Below are 19,179 nucleotides of genomic sequence, written 5' to 3'. Positions count from 1 at the left end.
GATGGTTCTGATGAAGAACAAGATACAAGTCCCTGGTTCAGAGAAGACACAGACTTCAAGAAGCCAGTGGTGTTAGTTGAGAAGCTCAAGTTCAGCAATGTTGGAGTGTTAAGGAAGGCCTTGAGGACACATGCCATAGAAAACAGGTATGAGTTATACTACCTGCACAATGGTGGGAAAAGGATTACAACTTTTTGTAGAAGGAGGTGTAATTGTGAGTGGAATTCTAAGAGGAGTAATTTGCCACTGTGCAAATGCAGTGATGAAGTGAGAAAGTGTGAGTTTAAGGTGGCTGCTAGGAAGATCTATGGTAGTTGTGCTTGGCAAATAAAAGAACTGAGACTTAAGCATAGGTGTATGAGGACAAAGATGAATACTTGTGTGACAGCTGAATTCTTGGCTGAAAAGTATGTTGAGGAGTGGAGAGTGAATCCAGACTGGAAAATGAAGAGTTTTAGAGCTAGGGTGTTGAGTGATTTGGGTGTAGAAGTTGGGTATGGCAAAGCATGGTTAGCAAGAGCTAGGGCTAAGTTGATGATCTATGGGTCTTCTTCAGAGCAGTATGCTAGGGTGTGGGATTATGGAAAAGCAGTGCTCAAATACAATCCTGAGAGTAAAGTGTACATAGTTCTTGAGGGAATTTATAGACCCCAACCACCATTGTTCTTGAGGATGTACTGCTGCCTGGCAGCTTTGAGAAGTGGCTTTAACAAAGGGTGTAGGCCTTTGATTGGTTAGGAAGGATGCCATTTGAAGGGGCCATATCCAGGCCAAATTTTAGTGGCTGTAGGGAAGGATGGAAATAATCGAATTTTTCCATTTGCATGGGCCACAGTTGAGGTGGAAAACAAAGACACTTGGGGCTGGTTTTTGGATTGTTTGAAGAAGGATGTTGGTGATGCCCATGAGGGGTTGGGTCTGGTGTTCATGTCAGATAGGCAGAAGGTAAATTTCTTGTACTTTCTTGGTTTTTTTGTTGAATTTTTATTTTTTTTATTTATTTTTTAAAATTTTTTCCTTTTTGTTTAGCTGTTTTTATCATTTATTCCAATGTGAACTGATATGTTGTTTTTGTGTGTGTCATGTATTGTGTTTGTAAGGGTCTGCTGGAGGCTTTTGAACAACTTGTACCAATGGCTGAGAAGAGATACTGTGTGAGACACATCTGGGCTAATTTCAAGCTCCAGTTTACTGGCTCAACATTCAAGGAACTCTTCTGGAATGCAGCAAGAGCCACCACTCTGGTAATGGTTCTGATCCCTGACTTGATTCTGTCTGTCTGTTCTGTCCAGTTCAGCTTTTGAGTAATCTGCTTGTTGGTTTATTACTTGTTGCTGTTTATGCTTGGTGGTTGTTGTTGTTTTAGGATCATAAAAGTTGTATGCTACAAATTGTATAGCTAATTGTTCAACACCATGCTGTTATGTTCTTGCTTGTTTTCTGTTCTGCTTTTAAGTGTGTGTTTTAATTTGCATTTTTGTCATGGTAGTTTGATTTTGAGGTAGCAATGGAGTCCATAAAGTTTTTGTCTGAAGATGCCTATGAATACTTGGCAAATATACCAGCACAACATTAGAGTAGGCATGCATTTTCAGATTTCAGCAAGTCAAATATGATCTTGAACAATGTATGTGAAACCTTTAATGTTGTGATAAAGGATGCTAGAGATAAGCCAATTCTCACTCAAATGGAGTGGATGAGGAAATATATGATGAAAAGGAATAGTGAGAAATGGGAGAAAATTCAGAAAATGGAAGGGAAGAACACTCCATATGTGGCAAAAGTGTTTGTGAGAATGGAAAAGGCTGCTAGGTATTGCATTGTCCAACAGTCCAGAGGGGACAGTTATGAGGTTGAGTTGAATGGGGATAAAGTGGTGGTTGACTTGCATAAAAAAACATGTAGTTGTTATCACTGGAAGCTGACTGGAATTCCTTGTGTACATGCTTTTGCATGTATTCTAGACAAAAGGACAGATCCAGATGACTATGTTGATGAATATTACAGCAGGGCAACATATATTCTAGCCTATCAAGATGCTGTTAAGCCTATGCCAGGGCCAAAGTATTGGGAAAAAATTGACATGCCACAACCACTCCCCCCTCCAGTTAGAGTTATGCCAGGGAGGCCTAAATCTAAGAAGAGGAAGCTGGAAAAGGGAGAAAAGGGACAAAAACGAGAGGGTGCAGGACAAAGCAAAGAACCTAAGGCCCCCAAGACTCAGAAAAGATGCAAGAATTATGGTCAACTTGGCCATTATGCCAAAACTTGTGGCAATGCACCAAGCACTCAACCACCACCATCTGCCCCAGCATCAGCACCAGCATCAACATCTGAGGCAAAAAAGGGGGGCAAGCCTGTCCAGAATACCCCTTGGCTGCAAGAGCAAAGGAGAAAAAAGGCAGCAAGGGCTGCAAGAAATGTAAGTAAATATGTGTGTGTGTGTGTGTGTGTATTTCTTTGAGTAATGTGACCTGCCAACATTACTAAGTGCTACTCTTGTTTTTTTTCCACAGACCGCTGAAGGAGCTGGGCCATGGAGTATTGGCAACAGGTCCTTCCCACAAGAAAAACAGTAGCAACACCAACCTATGTGCTCCTCCCAGCCTACTCTGCATGCACACAACAGTCCCAAGCATCTACAACAACAACAGCAGTCCCCCCCAAGAAGCAAGCAAAGGGCAAAAAGAAAGCACCCTAACTTGTTTAGTTGAATCATTTTGTACAATGCATGGTCTACAACAATTAGCTTCTGCCTTACTAAATTATGATTTTTAGTTTCTAATCTCTGTTTGTAAACCTTAACTACTTGACATTATCTAGTTTTTGTATGCAATGAAACAATTAACTTTGCAATGCTATGAAAATATGCTTGGAACCTTGCTCAAGTGCGTTTGATGTCTCATAAAACTTGTTTATTTCATTCATAATTGAAGTTGTTACAAGTTCAATCTGCCCACTTCATTTGAGCATACAAACATAACTGTTACAACTACTACTCTAGAATTTTTAAAGCATCACTATAGCACCTACAAACATCAACATAAAACATAACACAACACCCACAACAATAGTCCCACACCCAGCCCTGTTCTGTTGCCCTTCTCCTGAGTACTTCTTCCTGTCAGCATTCAAAGCTTTGCACTTGATCTTCAGATTGTCGTTCTCACTCAACAAGCACCTTCTCTTGCTAGTAAGGTCTTCAATTTCTCTTCGCATTGAGTTTATCTCACCCTTCATCAGTTTTTTGTCCAAGATTAGTTGATTAATCACTTCTTTTTTCCAATCACTCCCATCTTCATCCACCCACTCAAAGCTCCTGCAACCTCTAGTTTCTGTGTTAGGATCATAAAACTTGCATGCTAAAAACTTTCTTCCAAGGTTCTCCCTAGTCCAAGAGGTGAGCCTTGCCATGGGAATGCCACAGTTGCATTTCTTGTATTTGGAAGGTGAACTACTTATTAAAGACATGCTGTCCTACAAATCAAGCAAATTTAATCAACATTTACATTACCAAACACATTAATTCCAACCCTAACCTGTCAATTTACCAATTACCACACCCAAGCAAAAAACCCCAATTACAATTTCGCAAACAAACCCTAAATTTTCTGTTGTTCAATTCACTACAACTTAGCACAAGTTTCAATTCAATTTACCACACAAAACATTATTAAACACAACAATTTATCGAATCTCGGTGTTAATTTTGGATCAAATTACATAAAATTGAACAGCGACCATACCTTTTTCGCCCTTTATGTTTCTTCGCAAATTCAATCTCCAAATTCCAATTAACTTCCTCGCTGATATCTCTCGATGATTATCTAACTGAAATTGTGATTTTTGAGGGCCAATTTTTCTGGGAAAGATTGAGCAACGAACAGATTCAGAGCAGCAACATTAGAGGAAGAGTATTTTTAAAGGGGAGGCTTGAACTAGCCGTTGCTGTGGGACCCCTTAACAGCAACAATAACGGGGTTACCATTTGGTAGTTATATCTACAGTTAGGGGATTATGGTGGTAATTATTTAAATTTTTTTTTAAAACAGGTAGTAAATCTGAAAGTTGGTGCTTTTGCTGGTAGTAAAAGTGAAAAATTCCAATGTAAAATTCAAAATTTTTCATTTGCAAAACTTACAGCGAAAATTTCGAAAATATTGAAGTGGGACCAAGTGGGCCAACTGTTCCAACCAATAAAAACCCTTCTCTATGTGTACCCTTTCGGGGGTTTAGTAGAGTCCAAACACTTCATCGCACTACTCTACATTTCAAGGTTTCTCTCTCTACTTTCTCTCTCATAAATTTTGAGTTGATTTTACAATTTCATCGTCTATTTTTGCAATTGATTGTTGATTATTTGTGTTTATCTGATTATTGTTCTTCGTTTCTCTGTTGATTGATGCTATTTGTTTTGATTGCGATGAATTTGTTTTTTCGGTTTTGGTTTTGTTGAAGCTTCAAAAAATTTGTCTTTTTTAATTTTTGTGTTTGATTAGTTGACTATTTGATGTGTTTGATTTGTTCTGTAAATGTATAGCAAATGTGATGTATTGTTGTTGCGGAAATTGGTGGAATTAGGTTACTGAAATTAGGGTTTAATTTGACTAGAATGGGATTTTTTTGCACGATTTGATGTTTGAATTTAGGTTATTTTGTATAAATTTTGTTGGGTTGACAAGGACCAGGTTAGTTCAGTTTCGATCCCTTTGTAGTTTAGGGTTTGGGATTGTTATGGCAGGGTATTGGGAGTTGGCCCATGTTGTTGAAGTGGGAAGTTTTATTCATCTTGAAAGTAGTTTTCTGGTTATTATTTGGGCTGGAAATCTCGGGTTTAAGAGCATTGCGATATATTGATGAATTGGAAAAGGGATTTTCTTCCCATCTTCCTAACCTTACAGTATACATTGCTTGTTTGGCATATTGGAAAGGTAAAGTTTCGTTGCAGCGCCTCGACGGTTCTGAATGCTGGATAGCTAAACCAGCCACTCTGTTGGGTAAAGTGTGGTGCTTGATTTTTGCTACCTTTCTAAACTCTGCTATACAGTGCCTGTATCGTATCTGGGGAAATTAATTTTTCGTAGGATCCACTCAATTGTTCAGTATGTTAGGTAGCTTAATTTGCAATACTATTGGTCTAATGGGTAAAGCTTGTTGCTTGATTAGAAACTTTTAATATTATGTGTGATGTGATTTATATTTTGTTCACACTTCATGCATAGAATGTAATGTGATTGAAGCTTCATTGTGGTAGCGTTGTGCTAATTTTTCCTCTTAGTTCGGGTTCTTTAATATCCGAGTAGCCTTACTCCAATTTATAGTCACTATCACTTTGTTAGTAGAACAGAAGCCATAAGGTGCGTATAGAATTTTCTTTTTTCTAACATTTTCCCCTTTTGATTTAGTTTTGAAGGCTGTAAGTATGGCGTTCTTCAGTAAAGTTGGGAATATACTCAAACAAGAGTGTGAGTAAAGTTGGATAATTTCTAATTTTAATATATTTCCTTTTCCATTAAAAAAGAAGGTATCCCCCCCTCTTTAAAGTTATACACCCTGTTTTGTTTTTTTTTATTTTACTATGAATTGATCATTTATGAAGTGGGTTTCTTTTACTATAGCAGATTATGGTTCTCTTACATAGTGTTTGTTGATTTTGTGGTATCTTGACTTCAAGAATAGAAGTATTGTGTGCTAATTTTTAGTGAATTGAAGTATGTGATTTTAAATTACGTACCTTCTTGCTTTATTTATTTAAATTTTATGCACATTGTGCACAATTTCTCTATTCTTTAAAACTAAATTAAGCCTTCTGCATTAACAGATAAATTTGATGGAAGCCTTGTTGAGTGCGCATGTTGTGAAGGTTCTTGTTTGTCATGTAAAGTAGTGTAATTACTCTTTACTCACTCCCTCTCCTCCGAGATTAATTGGAAAACTACATCGGAGTGCATTTGGGATGATGAATAGCTCCAAATTGACAAATTCAGTTACTGCTTCAATCCAGCCAGTGGAAGCTTCAACCACTGAACGGTTTGACAACACACTACCATCCAAAGGTTTCCAATGAGCTGTTACATCAAAATCTCTTATGTCCTTATTTCTGTTGCTGGAAAAAGAATAGTGTTTTTAGCTTGTCTTTGTCCTCCTCCCTTGAATAGTTATTTTTGGGCAACAACCATTTGAAGCTTTTTCTTTTTTCTAGACAAAACCTTTTACTGAATGAAAGAGTTACGTGAACTGTAGTTTTTTTTTTTTTTTTTTTTTTTTTTTTTTTTTTACTTTTTTTACTTTTTTTTTTAATTATTAGGCTAGTACACTCGTATTGCAGACTAAATAAAGGCTTTAATAGGAGGATCATCTTTAGTTGGAACCAAAATCATTTTATTTTCCCTAAAAGAGGTGAAATGTGTTTTCTGATGGATTATATGCTCTCTTTGTTATGCTTACCTGGGTTTGTTTTTAATCATGAAGATTGATTTATCTGCAAGTTGGTCTAAAAAGAAAAACTATCAAGAAGCATCAATTTGAAGAGTCATATACACCACTATGCCTGTGGTGATGTCTAGGACATTTCCATGCAGGCTAGTACAGTTTATACTTGATGCATAAGAATAGGCCTTTTACAGTTCTTGTACTTTGCTCATCATACTATTCTTATTAGCTTACAACTTGATTTCTTCATGATCGCTGTGAGTGACATTTTTTTTTCATAATTCTGCAGAAGTACTTGACTTATGGAGAAATGTAGATGTTGTTTGTTTTGATGTTGATAGCACCGTGTGCGAAGATGAAGGTATTGATGAATTTGCTGAGTTTTGTGGAGCTGGAAAAGCAGTTGCTGAGTGGACATCAAGGTTGAGTTTATGCTTACACAGTGAAGGTTCCTGGTGGGTTTCTATTAGATGCTGATACAAGTTTTTGAATTTCTTTCCGCAGAGCAATGAATGGATCAGTTACCTTTCAAGAGGCACTAGCTGCTAGGCTATCTTTAATAAACCCAACCCTTTCCCAACTCCAGGATTACCTAGAGAAGAGGCCTCCAAGGTAAGCAAATAACAAATATGTGGATGAACTAATTTCAGTAATATTACTGAACTCTTATGATGTCCAAATGCTTTATATAGTAACTTGCCAAAGAACTCCAAGATGTCATCCTCTTAGCTTGGCTTGAAATATTATTAAATATTGATCCATCTTTTTGATTTGAACATTTAGTGCTCAATGTCTCAGCGTCACCTAGTTGACACGGACATAGCCACTAATGTACATAGGAATATAGGATAGACAGAGTAACATGTCGTTTGTACAATTCTTCTTACCCATGCCACTTTTATTTGATCTGCGTATCTAAATTCATAGCCTGATAACTTCATAACTCTGATAAGCTGAAAGGCCATGTGGTTTATGGATCTCAGGATCTGCTTAAAAATAACGAACCCCATTTATTGGATTAAAGTACTATTTTCCTTTTGTCTTTTCACTATTGTTCTTCGTTTTGTTAGCCTTGAAAATTTTGGAACAAATGTATTGACATTGTTGATATAATCATCTTCTTTGGGTTTTTTCCCCCTATTTTTTGATTTATTTTATTTGCATTTAGAAACATAAATATTTATCTTTATTGATGGTTTTTGTTGGCCTAGAACTTGACTTAATGGAGACTATGGTTACTTGTTTTAGAATTTAATATTTGAAGCTTATTAATATATATATCTACTGGTATTGTTCTTTAATGCGCACTCCATGTTTATGAATCTTGCTCATGAATTTTGTAGATATCATTGACCAGTCAACCTTATTGATATACAGACTATCTCCTGGCATAGCAGAGCTGGTTAGGAAGCTTAAGGCTAAGGGCGTTGATGTTTATCTGGTCTCAGGAGGCTTCCGGCAGATGATTAATGTATGGTATCCAGTATTCACTACCTTATTAGTGTCCTTGTTAGTTGTCATCTCTGATTACAAAAATGAATAATGGATGAAACTTTATCACTAATTAGCACTGCTGAATCAATATATAATTGTGATAGCTTAAATAGTTCTGGTCATATTTTTCCAATTTGGCTTCCAAATATTCATTACAAATTTCTCATCCTGAAGCCTGTTGCATCGATCCTTGAAATTCCACTCGAAAACATTTTTGCCAATCAAATGCTTTTTGGAGACTCCGGAGAGTTTCTAGGGTTCGATGAAAATGAGCCTACTTCAAGGAGTGGAGGAAAACCCATAGCAGTTCAACAAATACGGAAGGTTTGTTTAGTTGCCCTTTTTATAATTGATTTACAAGTACTACGTAATATTTATGGACCATTACTAATCTTGAATTTCAGGCTCGTGGGTACAACACGTTAGCCATGATTGGTGATGGAGCTACGGATCTTGAGGTAACCATTCATTTCAACATTTTATTTTACGTTACTTATGATTTAGATTTCAGGTCTACTTGCAGATTTTTGTTGATCTAAAGGATCAGGATGTTTTAGAGCATTTTATGATCTCAGATGGCTTTTAGCTGTTCTAATGTTGGTGCTAGTTAGTGGAAATCTCAGACAATAGTTTAATTAATTGCAGATTAAGAATTCATCAAACTATTGGGTTCAAAAGTGGAATTGGAGTTTGTGTCAAGTAACCCTTATCTTCGTTAGCTCTGACTTCTAAACCCCAACCACTTTGAGTTAAATTGTTCCATCCTTGCTTGGGAACTTCCCTTCTTGTTTTGATTCCTATACCAATTTAAAATATTGTTGCCCTTCTTTTGTGCCCTACTGTAGACACCTAAAAATGTCTCCCCAAAACCAAACCCGATGATGAACAACCTTTCACCGCCATTATTGGTCGGGTTGAGTATTTAATTTTTGGAGTGCTTAAATCCATATTTCCGTTTCATAAACCAACCCAATTCTTAGCCCATTTCCCCAAACCATAACTCATTTTCCTCTTTTTGTGCCTTTAAACCCAAAATAATTCATTTCGTGTCCTTTAAAATCAATCATTTCGTGTCCTTTTTATAAAAACGTTTATTCCAGTTTATTTTAGTCCATAATCAGGGTCTAATGATTGAATATTTGGATGGGGCTTTAAAATATCTTTCCAACGATATATTATAATCCCAAATCCGAGTTATAACGAATAAGTTATGGCCAAAATATTAAACTAGCCCAAACCGAACCTAAGCCCACCTTACCTACGACCCAATGATCATGTGGAGGGTCCAAATTATTTAATCCCATTCCTAAACCAATTAGGATTAATTGGAAGCTTCTATAATTTTCTAAAAGATCTTAATTATCCTTTTTGAAAAGATAAGATTAAATAGTTTGAAATTGAATAAAACTCCTTTTTTTGAAAATCCTATTTATATCCGAATTGAAAGACGTTCAAAGATAGACAGATATTATTTTCGTGTATTATAGTTTTTATCCAAATTTTATATGGTTGGATAGCCCTTGAAATTATCTTTCCAATGATATATTATAATATCAATTCCGAGGTATAACGGAAAAGATATGAATAAAATGTCAAACTCTATCCAAAACTGAAACCGTCTCACTATTTCCGCTATATCTTTTGTTCTACAAAATATTTTAATCTGATTTTAATTGGGTTAGAAAGTAGACTTCAAGAGCTTTCCAACCATATCTTATTCATCTTATTCCGATTTCTGGTTCAAAAGATATGATAAAAACAAAAACCGCAAAAACTGCTGTCTATCGCAAGCGTTTTATCCGATTCGAATTCTTATCTTTTCTTGATTCGACCCCTCTTTTCCCCTTATAAATAGAGGTCATATCTCCCCTTTTTTATTCATCAACAAGCTTGATCATCAAATCCTTCTCTCTTTCTCTCTTTACACCAAAAATCATTCTCTTCTCTCTCTCACATATTCTAAGCCTTAAACCTATATTTCTAATTCTATCATTTCTTCCTTAAGCACTCCAAGGAGTTCATACAATACCCAAAGTTCTATACTTAAACCAAGGCGTGAAAGGTATAATTGACTGAGGGTTTGGACCAAATCAACTCTACTTTAATTTAATTTCCATTTACTTTATATTTTTATTGAAGTTACTAACAGTTTATTCATGATGTAGCAATTTAAAGGAACGCGCGGAATGTGGGTAATTAATTAATTTAATTACTCTTATTTTATTTTTAATATTGCTAGTATCATGATTAGGGTTGTTATTATTATTATTTGATTTGGCTAACACTATTATTGTTAAATTGCTTCCAATATTAATGTTTATTCTATTGTATTTTTTATGATCACCATATTGCATGTTAAAGGGAATATGTAATTGAAAATCACGCCTAATAAGATAATTTGGACAACCGGTTTAGGTTCCTTTTAATCTTGTTGTTTAATCAAGTGATCACAATATTTTAGAATTATATGTTGCATTAATATTCAACCAATTTAGCTTAATAATAGTTTGGAGCAAATTGAATATTTTGTTTGTATGCCTTTGAGATCGCAGGAATCACTTTTCACTATAAGAATCGAGTAGAGGCCAATACGGCGAATGTGACTCCATGACTCACTTCGTACCATCATCCCCGATCCTCCTTTCGTGGTTCCGAACCATATGGAGTTAGTAATCTCATGGATTATGAATGGGGTGTAACCTTCACGGGTCAATCGTTGTTGCCTATCGTTGTCCCTTATCGTGGTTGCCTTTTTATGATCCGTGGACGGTTTACAAGTTCCTTAAAAACTTGTTGGCGGCTCCCTACTTTATTTATCCCTAATCGTTGTCCCTAATCGTAATGTCAATTCCCACTTCCTATGAGTGCCAAGCATATTCACAACATGCTTTTAACGTAGGCGCACTTCGAACGACGCCTACAATTTGGCGACTCCACTGGGGAGGATTCTTGATTATTTATCGATTTGAGTGATCGGTATTTAATTAAGATGAGTGGATGAGACTTGAAAGATTCTTGAAAAATATTCCTGTGATTTAATTGGCATTGTCACATATGCATATGCATTTTAGCTTACCTACTTTGCCACAATAGTACGTGTTCTACGTATGTGGCTAGCCCGGGGGATTTATGCTCTATCAACCCGAAAACGCTCATGGCAATAAGGGTTCATCCGAGTTTTTAAATCCACCCAAACCATGGAGTCGAGTTTGATTTCGATTTCATCACGAACTCGCGGAGCCGCCCGTTGGCATACACCCTCAAGGGAGGCTGCCTTGCTAACGCGTCCAAACTCTTAACCATGGTACCCTTTGACACCCAAAAGCTTGACCATAGTCGAACATAGAACTTGACTTTAGGTTGCGAACTTCATTGCATCATGCGTGACTATATGCTTATGTGTGCATTTTTTTTTATTGACCTTTTTTTAATTTTTTTTTTTCTTATCAAACCCCTTTTTTATTATTATTAGAGTCGAGCCATAGATTTTTTTTTAATTTTTGAGTCACCCGGATTTTAATTCCCGTATACTGCACAAGAGTCAACTTGTTTTGGTCATATCCGGAGTTCTAGAAAGAGTTACGTGTCGTGCCACCTATGGATCTGTAGCCCCGAGTTTTATCTTTGATTTAGAGTTGGTTTCATCCAAATCAGAGTCACAGATAAAAATTTATAACCGATATACTACAGCCTGTCCAGTTTAGATTTCTTTTTAGCGTCAACTTTCTTTTGTTTTTTTTTTTCAAATTTTCTATATCTTTTCGTGTCAAGCTAGTCTTAGCCAAGTCCTTTAATCCGTGTCAACTCGTATAACATAGGATTATAGATTTTTTTTTTTTCATTTTTTTTATACCCATGAGTCATAACTCTTCTAGAGTTCTAGTCCTCTTCCTAGTTTCTTGTGATCAATTTTTATGCTAACCTTAACATGTATTCTTCGTCTTTGATTGTGGTTGATTTTATTTATGAATAACGATTGCCAATGGACCGTTTTCACCTAGTAAATAGCATAAACATTAAAATTTGACAAAATTAATCAAGTTAGTTTGTCTTTTAGTCTTCCGTGCTATTTGGTCATTGGGTCCTTTGTTTTTCACAACGTCCTCATGTCTAGTCATGCGATCATACCATGAGTCTTAATAAACTCACATAATCTCACATGTTGAGTTATTGCACACACTTTGTCTCCGAGTCATGCACTATATTGTTTATGATCGTATACTAGGACCATGCATGCATCGTTTTCTATCGTAGTAAAAATGAGTGGAGATTTTTCTCACTTGTTTTCAAATGTCTATTTTTTCTCTTCCTTTCCAATCCGAGTACTGAGTTAATTTATTAGATGAGTTTGTCCTTACACAGTACTTGAGTTTAAAATCAATAGGCAATAGTTGGAAGAATAAGGGGAACGTCACTCCTTCCTTCTTTCCTTCCAATCAAAGCATCAACAACATGAAACTATTTTCCTCAGCAGGCAGCTAGAAGTAACTCATAAAGAGCCATGAAGACAATGCACAATGCAAGCTTCTCACTAAGATTTCATGTTTTCTTCTTCTTTTGTTTCAAACCCTTCCCCCTAAAAAGTCTAGCATAGGTTCTCCTTATCCATGTGTTTATGTGTCACATTTCTTACCTTTTTCATCAATGAGCATTTCTTTCCTTTTCATTCGATCATGTCATTCGCAAAAAAAAAAAAAAAAAAAAAAAAAAAAAAAAAAAAAAAAAAATCAATTACCGAACTAAACACAAGGTACACCAATGACTTGAGGCACCTTTGCAACCCTGTCATTCCTCTTAAACCATTTTCAATCAAATATCCATTTCTTCATCAACCACTTTGAGCCTCGTCTAACGCTTGGCCTCATTTATTCAACCCACATTCACCAAACCCTGGGATGGGAAGGTGTGCAAATTGTATAACATTCATAAAGCAAGTAAAAAAAAGTAGCAAAGCAACAATAAAACAATGTCTAAAGGCAAGTGTTCCAATGTCTTTGATATGAACACGTCTCAAATTGCGTCTCTCATCGAGTGCTTGGTATCGTGCCTGAGAAACATGAATGTCAAGTGAGTGATGGACCGCATGATCTGAGATTGCCTACATTGATTCACAAGAATGGAAAAAAGAAAAAAATATATTTCAAAACAAAAAAAAATATATATATGAAAAAAAAAACTTGCAAAGGCTAATACATAATTGCATATCTTGGGGGCTTCTCTCAGGTCTTGAGCCTTTTACCCCTTTCTTCCTTAAACCTTCAGCTTAACCACATTATAACCCTTGAAAGACCTCTTTGAGGTGTACACACACTTGTGCAAAGTTCGGTTAGAGCTACGTTCGGCCTGATTCCTAACGGATACGTAGGCAACCTCACATCGAGGTGCGGCCACATTCATATTCATATCTATGCATGATCGAGTCAAAGAATATCCAATGCTTACCCCTACCCATTTAGAGCTAGACTTGGGGGGCTTGAACCCACATCATTTAGCCTACTTAGCCTAAAGAGTCATCATCTTTGACTCTTCTCACATCTCTTTCCATCGCCATAACCCTTGCAGCCAGCCTTAGTATCACATTCACACACTTCACTCACACATCCATATCCATATCAATCATCCTTCCCTTTAAGAGCCCTTTATCATGAAATCTTGTTTCAACACCGCGCATGCTTCATCATCTTTCAAGATAACATTAATTAGAAGAAACATTGTATACTTGCCTAGCTTCTAGACCTAAGAAATGTTCATTGTTTCATACATCGCATATTGTGCTTAGCTCCTTGACCTATGTGACATTCATTATGCGATACTCATCGATCACTTCGCTTAGCTTCCAAACCTAAGTAACGTTCAAGATCGTTTCTTTACACCATATGTGATGCTTAGCTCCATGACCTAAGTTCATTCATCTATCGTGTCACATGACGTAATTGTCCTTAGCCTACTAGCCTAAGAACATACATCATGCATACGTTATACTCAAGACGGGCAGTTCAATACGACAAGAAGAAAATCCATGTGATTCATTTCGTCTTGCTCAAGGAGGAAGTTCAAAACTTCTTTCCTTTTTCATTATTTTATTTTGGGGAAGTTCAAAAACTTTTTCCAAGTTTTCATCGAAGGAAGTTCGAAAATTGTTCAGTTTTCACATCTTTCTTTTTCGGGAGAAAGTCGGTACCCTCCACTCATGACAAAAATTGACGGAAAATTTTTGCTTTTGCATCTTCGTTTGCTTGTGTCTGCACACGCACATATACACACACACACACACACACACACTCACAAGTCATACACATGTCATGTCACATCAAGTCAAACTTGGTCAAGTTAGTGGTCAAGTCAATCACAAGTATATACGAGTCCATTGGCAAATTTATTTTTGCATGTCTTATCTACAGCCCACGTCCGGGGACAAACAGACCATTTACAGCCCACGTCCGGGGACAAGCGGACCATCTTTAGCCCACGTCCGGGGACAAGCGGACCATCTACAGCCCACGTCCGGGGACAAGCGGACCACCATCATTTCATGACGCAAGGTTCTCGATACACAGAGACTTGCAATCTCATCATCTGTCGACTTTCCTCAAGCATGGAAAGTATTATCCGGTGGATTTCTTCAAGCATAGAAAACTGCCAAGTCGGCTTTCCTCAAGCATGGAAAGCGTTATCGGTGGATTTTTCTTCAAGTATAGAAAACCGCCAAGTCGACTTTCCTCAAGCATGGAAAGCGTTATCGGTGGATTTTTCTTCAAGTATAGAAAACCGCCAAGTAGTCGGCTTTCCTCAAGCGTGGAAGGCATTATCGGTGGAATTCTTCAAGCATAGAATGACACCAAATTCATACGTCGACTTTCCTCAAGCATGGAAAGTGTCATCCGGTAGGTTTCTTCAGGCTTAGAAAGCTACCAAACTCATCTGTCGGCTTTCCTCAAGCATGGAAAGCATTTCAACAAACGTCATCCGGTGGATTCCTTCAAGCATAGGAAAATACCAAACTCATTTGTCACCGATACACTGGTGTCAGATAAGTGTTCTATCCCTATACTCTTTTATCTGTGGAATTAACATTTTTTGCAGGTATCGGCGTATACAGAATGATTTAGGATCGCAGAACGTCTTAAATCATTCTCCGTCCCTATCGACTACTTTGACTATCGTTTTCGAAACTAACGTTTCTACAAACTCAGTCAAAGTGGGGGCTTCTGTAGACACCTAAAAATGTCTCCCCAAAACCAAACCCGATGATGAACAACCTTTCACCGCCATTATTGGTCGGGTTGAGTATTTAATTTTTGGAGTGCTTAAATCCATATTTCCATTTCATAAACCAACCCAATTCTTAGCCCATTTCCCCAAACCATAACTCATTTTCCTCTTTTTGTGCCTTTAAACCCAAAATAATTCATTTCGTGTCCTTTAAAATCAATCATTTCGTGTCCTTTTTATAAAAACTTTTATTCCAGTTTATTTTGGTCCATAATCAGGGTCTAATGATTGAATATTTGGATGGAGCTTTAAAATATCTTTCCAACGATATATTATAAGCCCAAATCCGAGTTATAACGAATAAGTTATGGCCAAAATATTAAACTAGCCCAACCGAACCTAAGCCCACCTTACCTACGACCCAATGATCATGTGGAGGGTCCAAATTATTTAATCCCATTCCTAAACCAATTAGGATTAATTGGAAGCTTCTATAAGTTTCTAAAAGATCTTAATTATCCTTTTTGAAAAGATAAGATTAAATAGTTTGAAATTGAATAAAACTCCTTTTTTTGAAAATCCTATTTATATCCGAATTGAAAGACGTTCAAAGATAGACAGATATTATTTTCGTGTATTATAGTTTTTATCCAAATTTTATATGGTTGGATAACCCTTGAAATTATCTTTCCAATGATATATTATAATATCAATTCCGAGCTATAACGGAAAAGATATGAATAAAATGTCAAACTCTATCCAAAACTGAAACCGTCTCACTATTTCCGCTATATCTTTTGTTCTACAAAATATTTTAATCTGATTTTAATTGGGTTAGAAAGTAGACTTCAAGAGCTTTCCAACCATATCTTATTCATCTTATTCCGATTTCTGGTTCAAAAGATATGATAAAAACAAAAACCGCAAAAACTGTTGTCTATCGCAAGCGTTTTATCCGATTCGAATTCTTATCTTTTCTTGATTCGACCCCTCTTTTCCCCTTATAAATAGAGGTCATATCTCCCCTTTTTTATTCATCAACAAGCTTGATCATCAAATCCTTCTCTCTTTCTCTCTTTACACCAAAAATCATTCTCTTCTCTCTCTCACATATTCTAAGCCTTAAACCTATATTTCTAATTCTATCATTTCTTCCTTAAGCACTCCAAGGAGTTCATACAATACCCAAAGTTCTATACTTAAACCAAGGCGTGAAAGGTATAATTGACTGAGGGTTTGGACCAAATCAACTCTACTTTAATTTAATTTCCATTTACTTTATATTTTTATTGAAGTTACTAACAGTTTATTCATGATGTAGCAATTTAAAGGAACGCGCGGAATGTGGGTAATTAATTAATTTAATTACTCTTATTTTATTTTTAATATTGCTAGTATCATGATTAGGGTTGTTATTATTATTATTTGATTTGGCTAACACTATTATTGTTAAATTGCTTCCAATATTAATGTTTATTCTATTGTATTTTTTATGATCACCATATTGCATGTTAAAGGGAATATGTAATTGAAAATCACGCCTAATAAGATAATTTGGACAACCGGTTTAGGTTCCTTTTAATCTTGTTGTTTAATCAAGTGATCACAATATTTTAGAATTATATGTTGCATTAATATTCAACCAATTTAGCTTAATAATAGTTTGGAGCAAATTGAATATTTTGTTTGTATGCCTTTGAGATCGCAGGAATCACTTTTCACTATAAGAATCGAGTAGAGGCCAATACGGCGAATGTGACTCCATGACTCACTTCGTACCATCATCCCCGATCCTCCTTTCGTGGTTCCGAACCATATGGAGTTAGTAATCTCATGGATTATGAATGGGGTGTAACCTTCACGGGTCAATCGTTGTTGCCTATCGTTGTCCCTTATCGTGGTTTCCTTTTTATGATCCGTGGACGGTTTACAAGTTCCTTAAAAACTTGTTGGCGGCTCCCTACTTTATTTGTCCCTAATCGTTGTCCCTAATCGTAATGTCAATTCCCACTTCCTATGAGTGCCAAGCATATTCACAACATGCTTTTAACGTAGGCGCACTTTGAACGACGCCTACACCTACTGATCCAAGCTTCATTGCTTTCCACAACCCATGCTTCTCAAAAAAAAAATCTGGCCATTGGAGGTAAATTTTAAGAAAACTAATATTCTGTCTCACATTATGTTTCCTAGACCTTTCTAGTTTTTGAGGCGAATATTTGATTTTTTTTTTTTTTTTTTTTGTGCGTGTGGGTGTGTCAAGTTTCGTAGTGTTTTCATTATTTTAAGATGCTTTAAGATCATATGCAATACCAATTTAAATTTGCGAACTTTGACTGAAAAAGTTAAGAGGATGTGTAATATGAGAGAGAGAGAGCGAGCGAGCTAGTGTTACAGGTTTACAGTTGTTCAGTTTTTTCTTTATCTCGACAACCAGCATCATGGAAAAGTGATTATGTTTTGGTAAAAGAGTAAAAGATTTCTACATTGTGCATGGCTTCTGGCTATTTGATACTGTAGTGTGTCTTTTGTGGCGTATTTTCGTAAGGGTTTATATTTTTTGTGTCAAATAAATATGACTCGGGTTTTTGTGCAACTGTAGGCTCGTCAACCTGGGGGTGCTGATTTGTTCATCTGCTTTGCTAGAGTTCAACTTCGAGAGGCGGTTGCTGCGAAAGCTGACTGGCTAGTTTTTAATTTTAAAGATCTTATCAATTCCCTGGACTAGCTTAACCTTCTAGAAAAAGTATCACCATTTTTTCCTCATTTCCTGCTCTTCCGATGCCTCTTGAGAGCGAGGAAGTATAGAGGTTTTATTTCAGTCAAAATATTAGATAGATGCACAACATATAACATAACACATCAGCTGCAACACCAAACCCAACCATTTAACAATTATAAACACAACAACACAGCATAACACATGACAGTACACACACAAATAATTAATTAATTGCTAATTAAGGGTTAAATTATTCAGAGCATGCAATTCTAGGGTGTATTATCAACTTCTTTGCCTAATTTGCCCAAATTCAACACAATATATTGCAATTAAACCACCATGCATGCTTCGCTGGACCACTACAAGTACGAAAAAGAGTTCTTACCTGTCAAATGCTGTCAGAAATATCCTAAAGCTTCCACTTTAGCAATGGAGACTACGAATGCTCCCACTTGGACCTTCTCTTCCACTCAGAAGCTTACACACACCCAAACCCTAGATTTGAAGATATGTTAGAGAGAGAGAGACTGAGGAACTACTGTAAGAGAGAGAAAGAGATTCGTGGTCAAAAGGATGTAAAAAAATTGAAATGAAGTCAATAATGGAGGTTGAGAGAATTGAATGGGAGGAGATAGAGAGAGACAGAGCGAAAGTTAGAGAGAGAGAAGAGGATGTTAGTTAATAAGGTGGGCCCCACTAACATCTAACTAATAGAAAGCGTTAAATGGTAGTTATTTCTACAGTTAGGGGATTTTGGTGGTAGTTATTTAAAAAAAATTAATTAGGTAGTAAATCTGAAACGTAGTGCTTTTGCTGGTAGTAAAAGTGAAATTTTCCTTTTATATTCTTAATTTGAATTTAATTGTACTTTTGGCTGTGAATAATGTTGGAGGATTTGCGAAAAGAAACTATGGAGGACGACTGTTGCTTTAAGGCGAGGGTCGACGAAGGTGGCTTTAAGGTGAGTAAGGTGGTTGAGAGGAAATAAAGGGCCGATGGTCGATGTAATGTGAGAGAATGGTTTAGAGTATGAACGGTGGTCGACAAAATCAGAGAGTGATGTAGTCCATAAGATGGTCTGAAACAATGGTGGGTGAAATAAAAGGCACGGGTGAGAGAGCGACAGATACGACAGAGACCAAATGTGTTGTTATAGTTTGAAATTGTTTTGAAAATATTTTGTAATTCATCATTTGTATTATTTTAGTATCAAAACTAATTGTTTTAGTATTATTTGTATTATATTAGTATAAAAAAGAATGTTTTATAAATAAAATTCATATAAAATTCTTAGTTGTGGTTGTTTATGGACATAAATA

At 36.3% G+C, this 19,179-nt stretch overlaps 2 protein-coding genes across 4 annotated transcripts; both read left to right on the top strand.

Annotated features, from left to right (window-relative positions):
- The first annotated feature begins 1,612 nt into the window (after window positions 1-1,612).
- On the top strand, window positions 1,613-2,579 carry LOC145576111 (uncharacterized). Its single transcript, XM_081633901.1, has 2 exons — window positions 1,613-2,422; window positions 2,517-2,579. The coding sequence occupies exons 1-2, from the start codon at window positions 1,613-1,615 to the stop codon at window positions 2,577-2,579; spliced, it is 873 nt and encodes a 290-aa protein (XP_081490027.1).
- A 1,647-nt stretch (window positions 2,580-4,226) lies between these two features.
- Window positions 4,227-17,904, top strand: LOC145601165 (phosphoserine phosphatase, chloroplastic-like). 3 transcript variants are annotated; one of them, XM_081657127.1, is made up of 9 exons: window positions 4,236-4,276; window positions 5,406-5,465; window positions 5,822-6,056; window positions 6,722-6,854; window positions 6,937-7,044; window positions 7,810-7,903; window positions 8,101-8,250; window positions 8,331-8,384; window positions 17,741-17,904. In XM_081657127.1, exons 3-9 carry the CDS (start codon window positions 5,957-5,959, stop codon window positions 17,864-17,866), a joined length of 765 nt encoding a protein of 254 aa, XP_081513253.1. In that variant the 5' UTR covers window positions 4,236-4,276; window positions 5,406-5,465; window positions 5,822-5,956; the 3' UTR covers window positions 17,867-17,904. The 3 variants fall into 3 exon arrangements, with proteins under 3 accessions (XP_081513260.1, XP_081513253.1, XP_081513245.1); XM_081657119.1 differs by having other exon boundaries at window positions 5,406-5,524; XM_081657134.1 differs by lacking the exon at window positions 5,406-5,465 and having other exon boundaries at window positions 4,227-4,276.
- Window positions 17,905-19,179: the final 1,275 nt, after the last annotated feature.

Source organism: Chenopodium album, chromosome 2, assembly GCF_948465745.1.
Source record: "Chenopodium album chromosome 2, dcCheAlbu1.1, whole genome shotgun sequence".
Lineage (NCBI taxonomy): Eukaryota > Viridiplantae > Streptophyta > Magnoliopsida > Caryophyllales > Amaranthaceae > Chenopodium > Chenopodium album.
This window is presented reverse-complemented; position numbering and strand designations above follow the sequence as displayed.

Bases quoted from the DNA above. Each gene is read 5' to 3' on its own strand.
- LOC145576111 (XM_081633901.1), top strand. From the start codon at position 1,613: ATGATCTTGAACAATGTATGTGAAACCTTTAATGTTGTGATAAAGGAT. The intron at 2,423-2,516 runs GTAAGTAAATAT...TTTTTTCCACAG, and splicing joins CAGCAAGGGCTGCAAGAAAT to ACCGCTGAAGGAGCTGGGCC.
- LOC145601165 (XM_081657134.1), top strand. From the start codon at position 5,957: ATGATGAATAGCTCCAAATTGACAAATTCAGTTACTGCTTCAATCCAG. The intron at 8,251-8,330 runs GTTTGTTTAGTT...CTTGAATTTCAG, and splicing joins CAGTTCAACAAATACGGAAG to GCTCGTGGGTACAACACGTT. The intron at 8,385-17,740 runs GTAACCATTCAT...GTGCAACTGTAG, and splicing joins ATGGAGCTACGGATCTTGAG to GCTCGTCAACCTGGGGGTGC.